Source organism: Sapajus apella, unplaced genomic scaffold (genome assembly GCF_009761245.1).
Source record: "Sapajus apella isolate SASKATOON/1434 unplaced genomic scaffold, GSC_monkey_1.0 scaffold85, whole genome shotgun sequence".
In the NCBI taxonomy this organism is placed as follows: Eukaryota; Metazoa; Chordata; class Mammalia; order Primates; family Cebidae; genus Sapajus; species Sapajus apella.
The window spans coordinates 225851-243987 of NW_022437025.1; the positions used below are offsets into that span (position 1 = coordinate 225851).

An 18137-nucleotide genomic window follows, 5' to 3' on the forward strand; every position below is an offset into this window, starting at 1 on the left:
AAAAAAAAAAAAAAAAAAAAAAAAAAAAAAAAAGCCGGCCTCTGCCTAGGATTCCCAAGACTGGGCCAGACTTTGAATAAAAGACATACAGAAAACTAACAGAAGGCATTTTCTGCATCACAAGAGGTCAACATAGACGTCTTAAGCCCCATTTTCATAGTGGAGCTCTTTGAGTTTTCAGATCTTGTCCTGTGACCTGCTATAGCTGTGTGCAAGGCTTCTGGTATAAATAGAATCCTATGGCAGAATCTGTAAGTGTAAACAAGCACCTTAGCAGTAGGAGATCAGGGCTACAAAATATCCAGAGCCATAATCACAACTATGCCTCCCTGTAAACTGTTACTTGAGTAGAGTACTTTTGTCCTTCCCCTGCTAGCTGATCAGGGACGGGCAATCACATCTGGATCCAGGTTCTGCAGCTCCACCAGGGCTGTTCCATTTTCTGTTTGGACCCCACAAAGTCAGCCTTAGTCTCTCCTGCCTGTCAGCGCAGGGTCACTGGGGATACGCTCACCAGCATCTATGACTATTTGATATATTTGAGGATGTCTTATGCAGACTAGGGTCAGTCTGGCCACAAGGTCTAATTCTGCTCCCATTTCAGAGGAAAAGAAGTGATTCATCCAGGGTTTGTTCCTCCCATCACAAAAATAATCTCCTTGGTTTGTACCCAGATAAGAGTTGCTCTAGTTTTCTGGTTCTTTGGTGAAAAATAAAGATATCTGGAGACTGAAATTGATCAATAAGCTAATTGCTTATATTTCATGTAGTCATTAGAAAAAAACATGAAGCAGTCATGGTCCCTACCCTCAAGGAACTTGCAGTCTAGAGCACATGAATAAATTGTTGAATTCAGCATCATGTGTTCAGTACAAAGACGGAAACTGTACAGGAGACTTAAGCTTCATTTGGGCTACTTCCCCTTTATTGTTTTGTGAGTTGGTTTTGTTTGTTTGTTTTTTGAGACGGAGTCTCGCTCTGTCACCTAGGCTAGAGTGCAGTGGCTGCCATCTCCACCTCCCAAGTTGAATTGATTCTCCAGTCTCTTGAGTAGTTGGGACTACAGGTGGCTGCGTAGGCTGCAACAACATTGGCTAATTTTTTTATGTATTTTTAGTAGAGTCAGGGTTTCACCATATTGGCCAGGCTGGTCTTGAACTCCTGGTCTTGTGATCTGCCTACCTGGCCTCCCAAAGTGCTGGGATTACAGGTGTGAGCCTCTGTACCCAGCCTGTTTTGTGAGTTTTGATGCCACCATGTGAATGGCTATTCATTGACAGAAGAGAATTTGTAATTATTTTTATTGTGTTTACCTTGCTAAGAATAAATAACTTCTAATATAATTGCTCTAGAGAAACATAAGGGTTTTGGTTAAATTCCTTGTTATTGTATGTTACAAAAGAGACAGGGAAGTGGTTAAAATAAATTAAAATTTCACAAACTCTGGGAATCAAATTTCCCTTGGTCAGGCTTAGAAAAGACAAAACTGAAAGTACTTAGTGGCATAGACAGCAGAGGGCAGAGGGCCCAGTTTCAGTCCCATCCCTGCTCAGATCCACCCTCTTCTGATCCTTGTCCAGGTCTGACCCCACACTGAAATCTCTCACAGAACTAATTAGAAGAGATCAGAGCTTGGAGTGGCTACTCCTACCTCCTCTCCAGAGCTGGTGCTCACAATTTTCTAAAACCCAAAAGCCAATAAGTAGGGAAAAGCTAGATACTTTGGGGCCTTAAATCTTTTCTATAAATTTAAAACCAGTGTTTCTAGAGACATCCCATCCAGCAACCTGTTCTCCATCCCTGCAGTTTCAGTGGCTATTTCTTACAAGTCTCAAAGTAAATAGAAACACAAGAATAAAAAATTCCTCTGAATTGTACTTAACACTTTCTTTCTGTCTCTCTCCCATCCTTTTATATTTACTAGCTATTATTCTATGCACTAAAAAAAAATCAGTGCGGGGAAAAAAGAAAGGAAATAGAAATTCTGGGCCCTGCATTTAAATCTGGGAAGTATAGGACACTTAGTATCCACCTCCCAGGATGTTATGAGAATTAACACTCATAACGTGAGCATCCTAGCACAGTGCTTCGTGACATATGTCTGAGCATGTATTACATGCCCCATAAAGATGGCATTAATGCAGGTGCACATGTTGTTTTTCAAATGCAGACTTAGAAATTGCCACCGTTTCCTACTTCTGTAACCTTTAAAGGGCTGCAGAGAATGCCATGTTTCAAGATGATGATTGATGGTCTTATCTTCGGATGAAAAGTATTTGTGTTGTGATAAGGGTGTTGGGGTAAGGGACTGTGTGCTATGTCTGCTTTATCTAGCTGGACAGTACTATAATGGGTCTGGGGGAGGAGCGTGAGCATTAACAGGAGACTTGCTATAAACAGCTAATTCATGGACCCTTTTCAAACCTGCAGAATTTTGTTACTTAAACTGAGGACTAGAATATGAAATAATTTATATGTACATTGAAGCTTCAGAGGCAATGCTTAACTCAGTGTCTCTTAGCCCAGTCTTCCAACAGGATCACATGGTCAGTTTGAAGAGAAACCACCAGGTGTACCCTCTTCACAGATTCTGTCTGTTATTCTGGTTGAAAACATCCCTGTTTTTTAAATTCAGTTCCTCGCATGATTCTAAAGCAATGCCAGGGTCAAGCATGAGGGCTTCCAGATACTTTACTGAGAGGCGAGTTCAACCTGTTTTCCAGGAGGTCACAGGGTCTAGTCTGCTTGGTTTTGGTAGGGGCATGTCAGTGTAGCCCATTTTCCTTTCTTTTTTTTTTTAATTATTATTTTTATTTTTTTAATTGCATTTTAGGTTTTGGGGTACGTGTGAAGAACATGCAAGATTGTTGCATAGGTACACACATGGCAGTGTGATGTGCGGCCTTCCTCCCGATCACCTGTATCTGGCATTTCTTCCCATGCTATCTCTCCCGAGATCCCCACCCCCCGCTGTCCCTCCCCTATTTCCCCCCTACAGACCCTAGTGTGTGATGCTCCCCTCCCTGTGACCATGTGTTCTCATTGTTCAACACCCACCTATGAGTGAGAACATGTGGTGTTTGATTTTCTGTTCTTGTGTCAGTTTGCTGAGAATGATGGTTTCCAGGTTCACCCATGTCCCTACGAAGGACATGAACTCATTGTTTTTGATGGCTGCATAGTATTCCATGGTGTTGTATATGTGCCACATTTTCTCTGTCCAGTCTATCATCGATGGGCATTTGGGTTGGTTCCAGGTCTTCGCTATTGGAAACAGTGCCGCAATGAACGTTCGTGTGCATGTGTCTTTATAGTAGAACGATTTATAATCCTTTGGATATATACCCAGTAATTGGATTGCTGGGTCAAATGGAATTTCTATGTCTAGGTCCTTGAGGAATTGCCGCACTGTCTTCCACAATGGTTGAACTAATTTGCACTCCACCCAACAGTGTAAAAGTGTTCCTATTTCTCCACATCCTCTCCAGGATCTGTTGTCTCCAGATTTTTTAATGATCGCCATTCTAACTGGCGTGAGGTGGTATCTCAATGTAGTTTTGATTTCTGTTTCTTTAATGACCAGTGATGATGAGCATTTTTTCATATGTTTGTTGGCCTCATGTATGTCTTCTTTTGTAAGGTGTCTGTTCATGTCCTTTGCCCACTTTTGAATGGACTTGTTTGTTTTTTTCTTGTAGATCTGTTTTAGTTCTTTGTGGATTCTGGATATCAGCCCTTTGTCAGATGGGTACATAGCAAAATTTTTTCCCATTCTGTTGGTTGCCGATTCATTCTAATGACTGTTTCTTTTGCTGTGCAGAAGCTGTGGAGTTTGATTAGGTCCCATTTGTCTATTTTGGCTTTTGTTGCCAATGCTTTTGGTGTTTTGGTCATGAAGTCCTTGCCTACGCCTATGTCCTGAATGGTTTTGCCTAGATTTTCTTCTAGGGTGTTTATGGTGTTAGGTCTTATGTTTAAGTCTTTAATCCATCTGGAGTTAATTTTAGTGTAAAATGTCAGGAAGGGGTCCAGTTTCTGCTTTCTGCACATGGCTAGCAGGTTTTCCCAACACCATTTATTAAACAGGGAATCCTTTCCCCATTTCTTGTTTTTGTCAGGTTTGTCAAAGACCGGATGGTGGTAGATGTCTGGTGTTGCCTCCGAGGACTCTGTTCTGTTCCATTGGTCTATGTCTCTGTTTTGGTACCAGTACCATGCTGTTTTGATTACTGTAGCCTTGTAGTATAGTTTGAAGTCTGGTAGTGTGATGCCTCCCGCTTTGTTCTTTTTGCTTAGAATTGACTTGGCTATGCAGGCTCTCTTTTGGTTTCATATGAAGTTTAAGGTGTTTTTTTCCAGTTCTGTGAAGAACGTCATTGGTACCTTGATGGGGATAGCATTGAATCTAAATTACTTTGGACAGTATGGCCATTTTAATGATATTGATTCTTCCTAACCATGAACATGAAATGTTTCTCCATCTGCCTGATTGCTCTGGCTAGAACTTCCTTTACTATATTGAGTAGGAGTGGTGAGAGAGGGCATCCTTGTCTAGTGTCAGATTTCAAAGGGAATGCTTCCAGTTTTTGCCCATTCAGTATGATATTGGCTGTTGGTTTGTCATAAATAGCTTTTATTATTTTGAGATATGTTTCATCTATACCTAGTTTATTGAGGGTTTTTAGCATAAAGGGCTGTTGAATTTTTTCAAAGGCCTTCTCTGCATCAATTGAGAAAATCATGTGGTTTTTGTCTTTGGTTCTGATTATGTGGTGAATTACGTTTATAGACTTGTGTATGTTGAACCAGCTTTCCATTCCCAGGATGAAGCCTACTTGATCATGGTGGATAAGCTTTTTGATGTGCTGTTACCATGAGTTTACCAGTATTTTATTGAAGATTTTTGCATCTACGTTCATCATGGATATTGGCCTGAAGTTTTCTTTTCTTGTTGTGTCTCTGCCAGGTTTTGGTATCAGGACAATGTTGGTCTCATAAAATAATTTGGTAAGGATTCCCTCATTTTGGATTGTTTGGAATAGTCTCAGAAGGAATGGTACCATCTCCTCTTTGTATGTCTGGTAGATTTTGGCTGTGAACCCGTCTGGACCTAGGCATTTTTTGGGTGGTAGGCTCTTAATTGCTGCCTCCACTTCAGACCTTATTATTGGCCTATTCAGGGTTTCGGCTTCTTCTTGGTTTAGGCTTGGGAGGATGCAAGTGTCCTGGAATTTATTTCTTCCAGGTTTACTAGTTTATGTGCATAGAGATAATAATCTCTGATGTTTGTAATAATCTCTTATGATGGTTTGTATTTCTGTGGAATCTGTGGTGATATCCCCTTTATCATTTTTTATTGCATCTATTTGATTATTCTCTCTTTTCTTTTTTATTAATCTGGCTAGTGGTCTGTCTATTTTGTTGAACTTTTCAAAAAACCAGCTCCTGGATTTATTGATTTTTTTGAAAGGTTTTGTGTCTCTATCTCCTTGAGTTCTGCTCTGATTTTAGTTATTTCTTGTTTCTGCTAGGTTTTGAGTTTTTTTGGTCTTGCTCCTCTAGCTCTTTCAATTTTGACTACAGGGTGTCAATTTTAGATCTTTCCTTGCTTCTCGTGTGGGCATTTATTGCTATATATTTTTCTCTAGACACTGCTTTAAATGTGTCCCAGAGATTCTGGTATGTTGTGTCTTCGTTCTCACTGGTTTCGAAGAACATCTTTACTTCTGCCTTCATTTCATTGTTTATCCAGTCAACATTCAAGAGCCAGTTGTTCAGTTTCCATGAAACTGTGTGGTTCTGAGTTAGTTTCTGAATTCCGAGTTCTAACTTGATTGCACTGTGGTCTGAGGGACTGTTTGTTAAGATTTCCGTTCTTTTGCATTTGCTCAGGAGTGATTTACTTCCAATTATGTGGTCAATTTTAGAGTAGGTGTGATGTGGTGCTAAGAAGAATGTATATTCTGTGGACTTGGGGTGGAGAGTTCTGTAAATGTCTATTAGGTTTGCTTGGTCCAGGTCTGAGTTCAAGTCCTGGATATCCTTGTTAATTTTCTGTCTCATTGATCTGTCTAATATTGCCAATGGGGTGTTAAAGTCTTCCACTATTATTGTTGGTAGTCTAAGTCTCTTTGTAAGTCATTAAGAACTTGCCTTATGTATCTGGGTGCTTCTGTATTGGGTGCGTATATACTTAGGATCATTAGCTCTTCTTGTTGCATTGACCCTTTTACCATTATGTAACGTCCTTCTTTGTCTCTTTTGATCTTTGTTGCTTTAAAGTCTATTTTATCTGAGATCAGAATTGCAACTCCTGTTTTTTTTGTTTGTTTGTTTTGTTTTTTTTGTTTTTTTTTTCCCCTCCATTTGCTTGGTAATTCTTCCACCGTTTCTTTATTTTGAGCCTTTGTGTATCCTTGCATGTGAGATGGGTTTCCTGGATACAGCACACCAATAGATTTTGGCTTTTTATCCAATTTGGCAGTCTGTGTCTTTTGATTGGGGCATTTAGCCCATTTACATTTAGGGTTAATATTGTTAAGTGTGAATTTGGTCCGGCCATTTTGATGCTAGCTGGCTGTTTTGCCCATTAGTTGATATAGTTTCTTCATTGTGTTGATGCTCTTTACCATTTGGTATGTTTTTGGAGTGGCTGGTACTGGTTGTTCCTTTGTATGTTTAGTGCCTCTTTCAGGAGCTCTTGTAAAGCAGGCCTGGTGGTGATGAAATCTCTGAGCACTTGCTTGTTCGTAAAGGATTTTATTTTTCCTTCACTTATGAAGCTTAGTTTGGCTGGATATGAGATTCTTGTTGAAAGTTCTTTTCTTTTCTTTTCTTTTTTTTTTTTTTTTTGACGGAGTTTTTGCTCTTATTACCCAGGCTGGAGTGCAATGGCGCGATCTCAGCTCACCGTAACCTCCGCCTCCTGGGTTCAGGCAATTCTCCTGCCTCAGCCTCCTGAGTAGCTGGGATTACAGGCACGTGCCACCATGCCCAGCTAATTTTTTGTAATTTTAGTAGAGACGGGGTTTCACCATGTTGACCAGGATGGTCTTGATCTCTTGACCTCGTGATCCACCTGCCTCGGCCTCCCAAAGTGCTGGGATTACAGGCTTGAGCCACCGCGCCCGGCCGAAAGTTCTTTTCTTTAAGGATGTTGAATTTTGGCCCCCAATCTCTTCTGTCTTGTAGGGTTTCTGCTGAGAGATCTACTGTGAGTCTGATGGGCTTCCCTTTGTGGGTAACCCGACCTTTCTCTCTGGCTGACCTTAGCATTTTCTTCCTCATTTCAACCCTGGTGAATCTGACGATTATGTGCTTTGGGGTTGCTCTTCTTGAGGAATATTGTTGTGGTGCTCTCTGTATTTCCTGGACTTGAATATTGGCCTGCCTTGCTAGGTTGGGGAAGTTTTCCTGGATAATATCCTGAAGAGTATTTTCAAGTTTGGATTCATTCTCTCTGTCACATTCAGGTACACCTATCAAACGTAGATTAGGTCTTTTCACATAGTCCCATACTTCTTGGAGACTTTGTTCATTTGCTTTTACCCTTTTTTCTCTAATCTTGCCTTCTCACTTTATTTCATTGAGTTGATCTTCGACATCTGGTATCCTTTCTTCTGCTTGGTCAGTTCGGCTGTTGAAACTTGTGTATGCTTTGTGAAGTTCTTATGTAGTGTTTTTCAGCTCCATCAATTCACTTATGTTCCTCTCTAAGTTGTTTATTCTCATTAACATTTCGTCAAATCTTTTTTCAAGGTTCTTAGTTTCTTTGCATGGGGTTAGAGCATGTTCTTTCAGCTCACAGAAGTTTCTTATTACCCACCTTCTGAAGCCTGTTTCTGTCAATTCATCACACTCATTTTCCATCCAGCCTTGTTCCCTTGCTGGTGAGGTGTTGTGATCCGTTGTAGGAAGAGAGGCGTTCCGATTTCGGGTGTTTTAATCCTTTTTGTGCTGGTTTCTTCCCATCTTTGTGTATTTATCCACCTGTCATCTTTGTAGTTGTTGACTTTCTGATTGTGTCTCTGTGTGGACGTCCAGTTTGTTGATGATGAAGTTATTTCTTTCTGTTTCTTAGTTTTCCTTCTAACGGTCAGGACCTCTACTGTAGGGCTGCCGAGGTCCACTCCAGGCCCTGCTTGCCTGGGGATCACCTGCAGCGGCTGCAGAACAGTAAGGGTTGCTGCCAGTTTCTTCTTCTGCTATCTTTGTCCCTGAAGGATACCCGCCTGATGTCAGTCTGAGCTCTCCTTTATGAGGTGACTCTTTGGCTATATGGGGGTCAGGGAGCTGCTTGAGGAGACAGTCTGTCCTTTATAGGAGCTCAAGTGCTGAGCTGTGAGCTCTGTTGTTCATTCAGAGTTGCTGGGCAGGTACGTTTAATTCTGCTGCAGCAGAACTCATAAACGCCCTTTTTTTCCCAGGTGCTCTGTCCTGGGGAGTTAGGGCTTTATTTATGAGTTTCTGTTGTGCTGCTGGCTTTTTTCAGGACTGCCTTGCCCAGCAAGGAGGCAGCCTATTCACTGTCTGTCTGCAGAGGCTTTGCTGAGCTGCTGTGGGCTCCGCCCAGCTGCCGTGTGAACTTTCCTGCAGTCCTATTTATACGGGTGTAGTCAGAACTGCCTTGGTAATGTCGGCTCACCTCAGTAATGGTGGATTCTCTCTGTAATGGTGGGCTGCCTCAGCAACGGTGGGCTGCGTCAGTAATGGCAAACTACCTCCATAGTGATGGAGTGCCTGGGTAATGGCTGACGCCCCTCCCTCACAGAGCTGGACAGTCCCGGGTTCAGCTGTGCTTGCTGTGAAACTCTCAATCCAGAGTGTTTCAGATTGCTGTTTTTTTTGTAGGGGTGGGACCAGCCGAGCCTGATCACCTGACTCCCTGCCTCAGGGCCTTTTGTTTTTGTCTCCTAGGTGTTCCAGTCACCTGTTGAAAAGGAGCTGGGATCTGTGCGATTTCTTGTGCGGTGACCCACTGCACTGGCTGAAACAGCGGTTCTGAGATTCATGGCACTTTTTTGCCTGGGAATCTCCTGGCCTGGCTCCCTGTTTCAATCCCATTTTCTATCAGTTGAATGTGCGACTCTGTCTTCCCTGAGTCCAATCACCAGTTAAAATGGTGCCCAGACCTGTGTATTTTGTACGAGAACTGCTGCGCCGGGGCGCCAACCACAACAGCCACTCTGGCCAAAACAGCTGAGCCAGCCACACTAGCCAAAACATCCTCACGGCGACCTGTGGGGCTTCTCTGCCTGGAATCTTCTGGTCTGTGGGCAATAAAAATCCATCTGGAAATGCGGTGTCCACTCACCTTCTGCGCTTTTGCTGGGAGCTGCAATCCTGAGCTGCTCCTAATCGGCCATCTTGGTGCTGTTGAGGCCATTTTCTTTATTGCAGCGACAGAAATTGTTGCTTGTCCTCCTTTTTCCGCAGTTACAGAATAGAATACTTAGAGAACATTACTGTGTTGAAGGTTGTTTTGTCAGATAATCCCAATCACATGTCAGAACTAGTTCTCTTAACTCATTTTACCTGTAGTCAAATTAAGAACTCTGTAACTTGATACATATGTATTTTCAGAAACTCTTAACATTCAGGGATGTGACCATAGAATTCTCTCCAGAAGAGTGGAAATGTCTGGACCCTGCCCAGCAGAATTTATATAAAGATGTGATGTTGGAGAACTACAGAAACCTGGTCTCCCTGGGTGAGGATAACTTTAATACATAATTCCTAATTTTCTCAGCTTTATTTTATTCCTTTGTAGAATGTCTCTTGGGAACTTTTTTGTTTTGTCGTTACATAAGTCTTCTGTTTTCTTGAGCTAATTTGTGTCCTTCACTTTCGGTTAGTGGTAATTCTAGAAATTCAGTGACATGCAATATCATTTCCCACATCTTAAAATACAATTTGTATCGTATTTTAAGTTATTTTTGATTCAGTAGTACTGGGTAGTGAAACTTAGAACTCACAGATTTAAAATACTTAAATATTCTGAAGATTCTGTCAGGAAACAATTTTTGGATTAATTTTCTAGAATCTTCCATAATCTCTCTATTCTGCTTAGCATACTAGGTTGGTAATTGGAGAATCCCCGTCAATAGTCTTTTTTTTTTTTTTTTTTTTTTTTTTTTTTTTAAAAAAAACTGGTGTTGCTATCTCTAACCCAAGCCTGGTCACCTGTCTGGAGCAAAGAAAGGAGCCCTTCAATGTGAAGATACGTAAGACAGTAGCCAGACCACCAGGTAAGTGAGAGTGAATGAAGGAGAGGACACAGGCAAGGGGACCAAAGGTCAAGAAGGAACCCAGGCCTTAAAATGTAGTTTGGGGTCAGGTATGGTGGCTCACGCCTGTAATCCCAGCACTTTGGGAGGCCGAGGTGGTCAGATCACGAGGTCAAAAGATCAAAACCATCCTGGCCAACATGGTGAAACTCCGTCTCCACTGAAAATACAAAAATTAGCTGGATGTGGTGGCACGTGCCTGTAGTTCCAGCTACTTGGGAGGCTGAGGCAGGAAAATCACGTGAACCTGGGAAGCACAGCTTGCAGTGAGCTGAGATCTTGCCACTGTACTCCAGCCTGGCAACAGAGGGAGACTCCGTCTCAAAAAAAAAAAAAAAAAACAGTAGTTTGGGAAGCTCCGCTCCAATGAATATAATTTCTGGAAAAGCTGCATTTTTATTCTCATGTTCACAAATAGGGTCATCATCTGTCCCATCCTGTTAAATCGTCTAAGAATTCTCTTTTTTCTTCAGTGATCTCCCTTTAAGTTTACAGGGAAAGCCAATGTCCACTTTATCACTTATAAGGGGCTGCATGATCTGACTGCTGTTCCATTGCTTTTGGAGACATTGGAATATTTGTGTTGAGGAACTCTATGGTAATGGATTTTTTTCATGTACTGTTTTTGCATCATGTCTAGAATGTGTAAGGTGAGTAATGGACATATTGGGATTTGGTACAGAAATCCCAGGAATACCAGGGACAGATGTTGTATCTTTTCTGCCTAGTGATTTTTAATTCTATAGAGGTTGCAAATGTAATTCTACAAAAATTCTTACTCAGCATTTTATCCGAACAGTAAGCATTTTCCTAAATATGAAAAAATCTAATGTTAATTTACTTCAAAATATTATTGTTTTAGTATAAACAGGTTTGTAATTTAAACCATATGTGCAAATTTTGGAAATTATAATAGAGTTTAAAGTATGGGTTTCCAACACAGGCCACACTGGAAGAAGAATGGTCTCCCCTGGGCCACATTGGAAAAATTGTGTTGGGCCACACATAAAATACATTAACACTAATGATAGCTGATGAGCTTAAAAAAAAAGGTTTGTGAAAAAATTTTGTGATATCCTCCATACAGAAAAGCAAAAAAGGCCTTGCATTCAAAGAGTTGGACACCACTGGATTACAGTATCTACTCACCTTCTATATTTCTTAAATGCACTATATCATTAACCAGCGTAGAACATTGCTAAGTATATATCAAGCTCTCAATTGTTACCTTATTTCTTAATAACTATTATAATTTTGTCTTACTGAGATTCTATCATTGAGATGTATCTGTATCTATATAAAAATATGTGTCTCACACCAACACCTATATAAGTTATATAAGTGCATAGTAAATTCTCACGTAACATTGTCATTAAGTTCTTGGAAGCTAAGGGAAGCAACATATAGTTTAAGAAAACTAATTTTATCAGTTAAATTGATACAAACAGGAGTTATGTTTGAATGGTATATAGCAATATTGTTTCATTTAAAGATGCAGTTTTCAAGAACCTATTTTGAACATTGAGTGAGGACTTCATCTGTGTTTGTGTGACATGGATTTTTCTGATACAAATTATATAACTATATATTTAATGTATACAATGTAACGATTTGATATGCATATATATTATGAAACCAAATATAGTCAAGTTCGTAAATCTATTACCTCACATAGATAACCATTTTGCTTGGTAGTAAGAATACTTAAGGCCTACTGTTGTAGCAAATTTAAATGCTATTTTGGTAATCTAATGCTAATGTACATTAGATTTCTCAGATTTACTCAACTTACAACTAAAAATTTGTACTCTTGACCAACATTTCACATTCCCAACCTCAGGCACTAACAACTACCATTCTGCTGTCTGCTTCTGTGAGTTTACACTTTTAGATTTCCTATCTAACTAAGAAGATACCGTTTCTTTGTCTTTCTGTGCTTGGCTTATTTATTAAGTATAATGTCCTCCAGGTCTCTCCACATTGTAAATGGCTAGATTTTCTTTTCTCTTATGGTTGAATAGTATCCTGTGTATGTATATGTACACACGCCATGTATTGGCTATTGTAAACAGTACTACAGTAAACATGGGGAGGAAGATATTTCTTCTAGATGATAAGTTATTTCCTTTGGTACTATGCCCAGAAATGGTATTGCTAGGTTATGTGATTGTTCTAGTTTTATTTTTTACTGTATTTTTATGATTACTTTAATTTGCATCTCACCAGCAGCGTACAAGATTTTCCTTGAATGTATTTCTTCTTTGAGAAAAAAAAAAAAATCTAACCTTTTACCTATTTTTGAATATGTTATCATTATTGTTTTGCTTTGAATTGCAGAAATTTCTTACACATTTTGAATATTAACTTATTGTCAGATATGGCTTGCAAATACTTTTCTATTTTGTAGGGTTTTAAAATTTTTTGCTTTTCTAATTTTATTTTTAATTTTAATTTTTTTAAAGAGGAGGAGGGGACAGGGGAAGGAGCAAAATTTTGCGTTTTTGTTTTGTTTTGTTTTTTTCTTTGTAGAAGCTGTTTACTTTGATGCAGTCTCACTTGTTTATATTTTATTTTGTTGCTGTGCTGTTGATGTCACTTCAAAAAAGTTATTGCTGAGACCAATATGACCAAAGTTTTTCTATATGTTTTCTTCATGAGTTTTTAAGATTTTGTCTCTTATATTTAAGTCTTTTGTTTTGAAAGTTTGGAATTAGAAAGCATGATGCCTGCCAGGCAAGACGACTCACACCTGTAATACCACTTTGGGAGGCCGAGGTGGGTGGATCACTTGAGATAAGGAGTTCAAGACTAGCCTGGCCAATATGGTGAAACCCTGTCGCTACTAAAAATATGCAAAAATTAGCCAGGTGTGGTAGTGGGCATTTGTAATCCCAGCTACTCTGAAATCTGAGGCAGGAGAATCTCTTGAACCCAAGAGGCAAAGGTTGCAGTGAACCTAGATTGTGCCATTGCACTCCAGCCTTGGCAACAGAGCCCGACTCCATCTCAAAAAAAAAAAAAAGAAAGAAAGAAAGAAGGTACAATGCCCCCCAGCTTTGTTCTTTCTCAAGATTGCTCAGGTTATTTAAAGTCGTTTAAGGTTACTTAAATTTTTCAATTGTGTTTTCTATTATTGTGAAAAATGCCAGTAATATTTTGATAGGGATCACATTGAATTTGTAGATTACTTTGGATAATATTCTTTGACAATATTAGTTATCCTAATGGAATATGTTTCCATTTATTTGCGTCTACTTCAATTTCTGTCATTAATATCTTATGGTATTTAGTGTATAATACTATATATTTTTTACGTCATCTGTTAAATTTATTTAGATTAACTTTCTTATTTTTATACTATTGCAAATGGAAACAGTTTCTTTTTTTGGAAAGTTTGTTTTTACTCTGTGGAAATGCAAGAAATATTTGTATGTGGTGCCAGGTGCAGTGGCTCATTTCTGTGATCCCAGCACTTTAAGAGGCCAAGACAGTTACATCACTTGAGTTTGAGATAAGCCTGGGCAATCGAGTGAGACCCTGTCTCAAAAAAAATCCCAACAACCATCTATATTTTGATTATGTATCCTGATACTTTAATGAATACATTTATTAGTTCAATCAATTTTTCTGGTTTTACTCTAGGGTTTTATATATATGCATGATTATATTATTCACAAATGGTAACTTTTTTTTTTTTCATTTCCATGGTGGAGAGCTTTATTCTCCTTTTCATTATCTAATTATTCTGATACAAATTTCCAGTAATATGTTAAGATAGAAGCTGTGGCCCTGGGGGCGGGCCTGCAGATCTTGGCCTCGGCTGTGGTCTTTGAAGCAGCCCTGTGTTTGTGCATTTGGCAACTCATAGTTTCTATAAACTATTTTTGGCAAGTAAAGATCTCCTTTTGTTGAGTCCCCAGGTTGATGATATTACCTCTGGGGTTACGGAGAAGGGTTCTAGTTGGGTCACAAGGGTGCTGCTGGGTCTGCTGTGGGGTCTGCCTTTGATGGTTCTGTTACCAGAGATTTGGACAGTCATGGATTCTTTTTGGGCCCTGGAAAGATTAAATTTCCTTGAGGATATTAATCTATATGGCAGGCAGTAGGCTAGGGTTTTGAAGTTTGTCTGCATATGATGGGCCAGATACCAGGTATATGAATGGGTTGGGCTTCTGTTGACTACCAGGGAACAGTTTTCACAGGTCTCTCTCTGGCTCCGTGATTGTGTACAACTGGCCACGTACTGTGGTTGTGAGGGCTAGAACTGAGTCACAGGGCTGCTTCAGGGACCACAGTTGAGGCCAAGATCTGCAGGCCTGCCTCCAGAGCCATGGCTGAGCTTATCTCCCTGCAGGTTTCTTGATGGGAAGGACCACTTGTGTAGTATAGCTGGGAGAGGAGTTTGTAAAAGGTTGCAGAACTGCTTCAGAATTCTTAGTAAGACCAAGCTTGGTGCACCATTTCCTTGTCTGTAGCCATGTCTATGGGCTCTTGAGTTGGCCATCTGAGTGAAGGCCTTCTTATTCCAAATAACCCTTGTTGATCTCTGGCTCCACTGAGGTTTCACAGAGCTAACCATAGGCAAGCACCTTTCTAGTTCTGTTTTCTATATGCTTACTGCTTAAAATATTGTGTAAAAGTAGAATCATGCACTGTCACTTTGTTGGTGTCTTATTTCGCTTAAGATAATGGCTTTAAGATTTATCATTATTGTAGCATCTGACAAGATATTTTCATGTGAAGCTAAAGAATATTTCATTGCATGTACAAGCCACATCAATGAATGAATGACTTTAAAAGAAGGATGTTTGAATTCTTCTACTTTTTCAGTTTTGTAAATGATACGGTTTGGATCTATGACCCCATTCAAATCTCATGTCAAATTGCAATCCCTAATGTTGGAGGTGAGGCCTGGTGGGAAGTGATTGGATCATAGGGTTTAGCAGCGGCCCCGTTGATACTGTCTTTGCCATAGTGAGTGACTTCTCCTGAGATCTTTTTTTTTTTTTTTTTTTTTTTTGAGACGGAATTTCGCTCTTGTTACCCAGGCTGGAGTGCAATGGCGCGATCTCGGCTCACCGCAACCTCTACCTCCCGGGTTCAGGCAATTCTCCTGCCCCAGCCTCCTGAGTCGCTGGGATTACAGGCATGTGCCACCATGCCCAGCTAATTTTTTGTATTTTTAGTGGAGGCGGGGTTTCACCATGTTGACCAGGATGGTCTTGATCTCTTGACCTCGTGATCCACCCGCCTCGGCCTCCCACAGTGCTGGGATTACAGGCTTGAGCCACCGTGCCCGGCCGAGATCTTATTTTTTAAAAAATGTGGCACCTTCCCTGTCACACTGTCTTGCTCCTGCTCCCACTATGTGAGATGACTCACTCTCCCTTTGCTTTGTGCCATGATTGGAAGCTTTTTGAGGCCTCCCCAGAAGCAGAAGCTGCTGTGCTTCCTGTATAGCCTGCAAAACCATGAGCCAATTAAACCTCTTTTTAAAATAAATAATCCAGTCTCAGGTATTTATTTATAGGAATGTGAGAATAATAAAGTGAATATTTCTGCAGTAAACATGGATGTGTGAATATTTCTTTCAGGTATACATACTTTGCATACTTTGAATAGATGCTCAGAAGTGGAATTATTGGGTCATATATATTCATTTTTTTATTTTTGGAGGAACTTGCATACATTTTTCATGTGGCTGCATCACTTTTTTTCCACCAAGGGAAAAAAAGTGCATAAGGGTTTCAATTCATTTACATTCCTTCTTTTTTTCCTTTTTGTGGAGAATGGGGTCTCGCTATATTGCCCAGGCAGGTTTCAAAAGCCTGGGCTCAAGCTGTCCTCTGCCTCTGTCTCCCTAAGAGCTGGGATTACAGGCGTGAGCCACCGTACCTGTCCATTTCCTTTACATTCTTGACAATATTTGTTATTTTTTGTTTGTTTAATATTGGCCATCCTAGTTAATGCACAATAATACCTCATTGTGGTTTTGCTTTACATTTTTCAAAAGATTAGAAATTTTCTCAAAAATTGGTTGCTGTGTCAAGATCCACCACCAAATAAATATTGGCAAGCCTACATCCAGGGGCACAGATGGATGTTTCTGTCTGTGGGCTCCTGTGTATTTCATCTTTGGAGAAACATTTATACTTCAATATACTTGGTGAAGTATAAAATTTAAGTGCCTTACAATTTTCTTTCTTCCTATAAATATAAGCACTGGTTTGAAGAATTTTGCTGGATTCTTCAACTACTGAGTTTTTTTATGCAAAACTAAGTGAATAACCTTGACTGAGGATCAGAGACCTAAGCCCGTTGACTGCAGGGTAAGGTCAATCTTGATCCTGCCAAAGCAGGTCATTAATAGCCCAATAATGTTTTGCAGGTGAACCTTTCCTTCAAGTGTCCCTGCCTGCTCAAATTAGATAGGGAAGGAGACTTTGTACTGAGAAGCTACAGACCCCTGGAAAGCTGGATATCCACAGGCAGATGCAGTGAGGGTTGGGATGGGAAGAGATTGTGATATCCTCTGAGAGGGTGTAATTGTTATTGTCATGGGGCTGTTTCTAGATATTGTCAAATAAAAAGTGAGTTTATTCTTTTTTTTTTGAGACGGAGTTTCGCTCTTGTTACCCAGGCTGGAGTGCAATGGCGCGATCTCGGCTCACCGCAACCTCCGCCTCCTGGGTTCAGGCAATTCTCCTGCCTCAACCTCCCGAGTAGCTGGGATTACAGGCACGCGCCACCATACCCAGCTAATGTTTTGTATTTTTAGTAGAGACGGGGTTTCACCATGTTGACCAGGATGGTCTCGATCTCTTGACCTCGTGATCCACCCGCCTCGGCCTCCCACAGTGCTGGGATTACAGGCTTGAGCCACCGTGCCCGGCCTAAAAGTGAGTTTCTTCTAAGGAGTATTGCAATGGGGAAAGCATCAAGCATAAGACCTGCAAGCATCTCCAAAATGAGACAGAAAAGGGCCATTTTTCATACAGAGGAGCAAACAAGATTAGAAAGAAGGTGGGAGAGAAAGGGCAGAATGGAGAATGGCAAAATTAGATTCAAGATTAGAGAATGTTTCACCCTGAAATCAGCCTGTTCTTGGCAGAGACATAAAGAGAGGTTGTATGCTGGCTGAGACTGAAGGTGGAGCAGAGTCCAGGGCCTGGGCGAAGGAGAGAAATGTAAGCAAAGTTTGGTTAACAAGTATTCGGTTCTGAACACTAAAGACAACATTATTTGTTTATGAGGGAAAAATGAGAATGTAGAGCCTGTGAATTTGTGATATCTAAAGAGGGAGCATCATCAAAGTCATAATGAAAAGGGTCTTTGCAATAAGCTTTTCTTCCAGAGCACAAAGGATTGGAGAGACAGACATAGCTATTTACCAAGGTTCACTACCCACCTCATCTTTTCTCCCACTTTCCTTTGTCCTATACATTTTTTCCCTTTGGCTTTTACTGAGTTGTATTCAATATAATAACCTGGTAAACATATGTAAAGTGTTTCTGCTAAGTTCTGTGAGTATTTTTATCAAATTATTAAACTTCAGGGAAGGAGTTATGGAAGCTCATTATTTATAGTCAGTTGCTCAGAAGTATAGATGGGCCCCTGGGGCTTGTGACTGGCATGTGCAGTGGAAGCAGTGTTGTGGGGCTGAGCCCTAAGCCGATGGGGTCTATGCTGACCCTGGGTGTTGTCAGAATTGAGTTGTTGGGCACTCAGTTGTGTTGGAGGATTGGTTGGTGCTGAGCAAACTCCATATATTTGGTGTTGGAATAAAGAGATCAGGCTGGGTGTGGTGCCTCATGCCTGTAATCCTAGCACTTTGGAAGGCCAAGGAGGGCA

The 18137-nt window shown here is 40.4% G+C and overlaps 1 protein-coding gene and 1 long non-coding RNA gene across 5 annotated transcripts in view; both read left to right on the forward strand.

Annotated features, from left to right (window-relative positions):
• LOC116533931 (zinc finger protein 141) overlaps positions 1-18137 on the forward strand; it is a 132509-nt gene that overhangs the window by 91719 nt on the left and 22653 nt on the right. For 2 of the 4 annotated variants that reach the window (XM_032253843.1, XM_032253839.1), the window contains exons 2-3: positions 9583-9709; positions 10152-10247. In XM_032253843.1, coding sequence (XP_032109734.1) covers positions 9583-9709; positions 10152-10247 — 223 coding nt within the window. Of the gene's footprint in view, positions 1-9582; positions 9710-10151; positions 10248-18137 lie in introns of those variants that run through there. The other 2 variants (XM_032253840.1, XM_032253842.1) reach the window with 2 other exon arrangements.
• Positions 13275-14944, forward strand: LOC116533942. The gene is made up of 2 exons (XR_004261526.1): positions 13275-14054; positions 14587-14944. It is a non-coding gene; the product is annotated as an uncharacterized LOC116533942 (long non-coding RNA).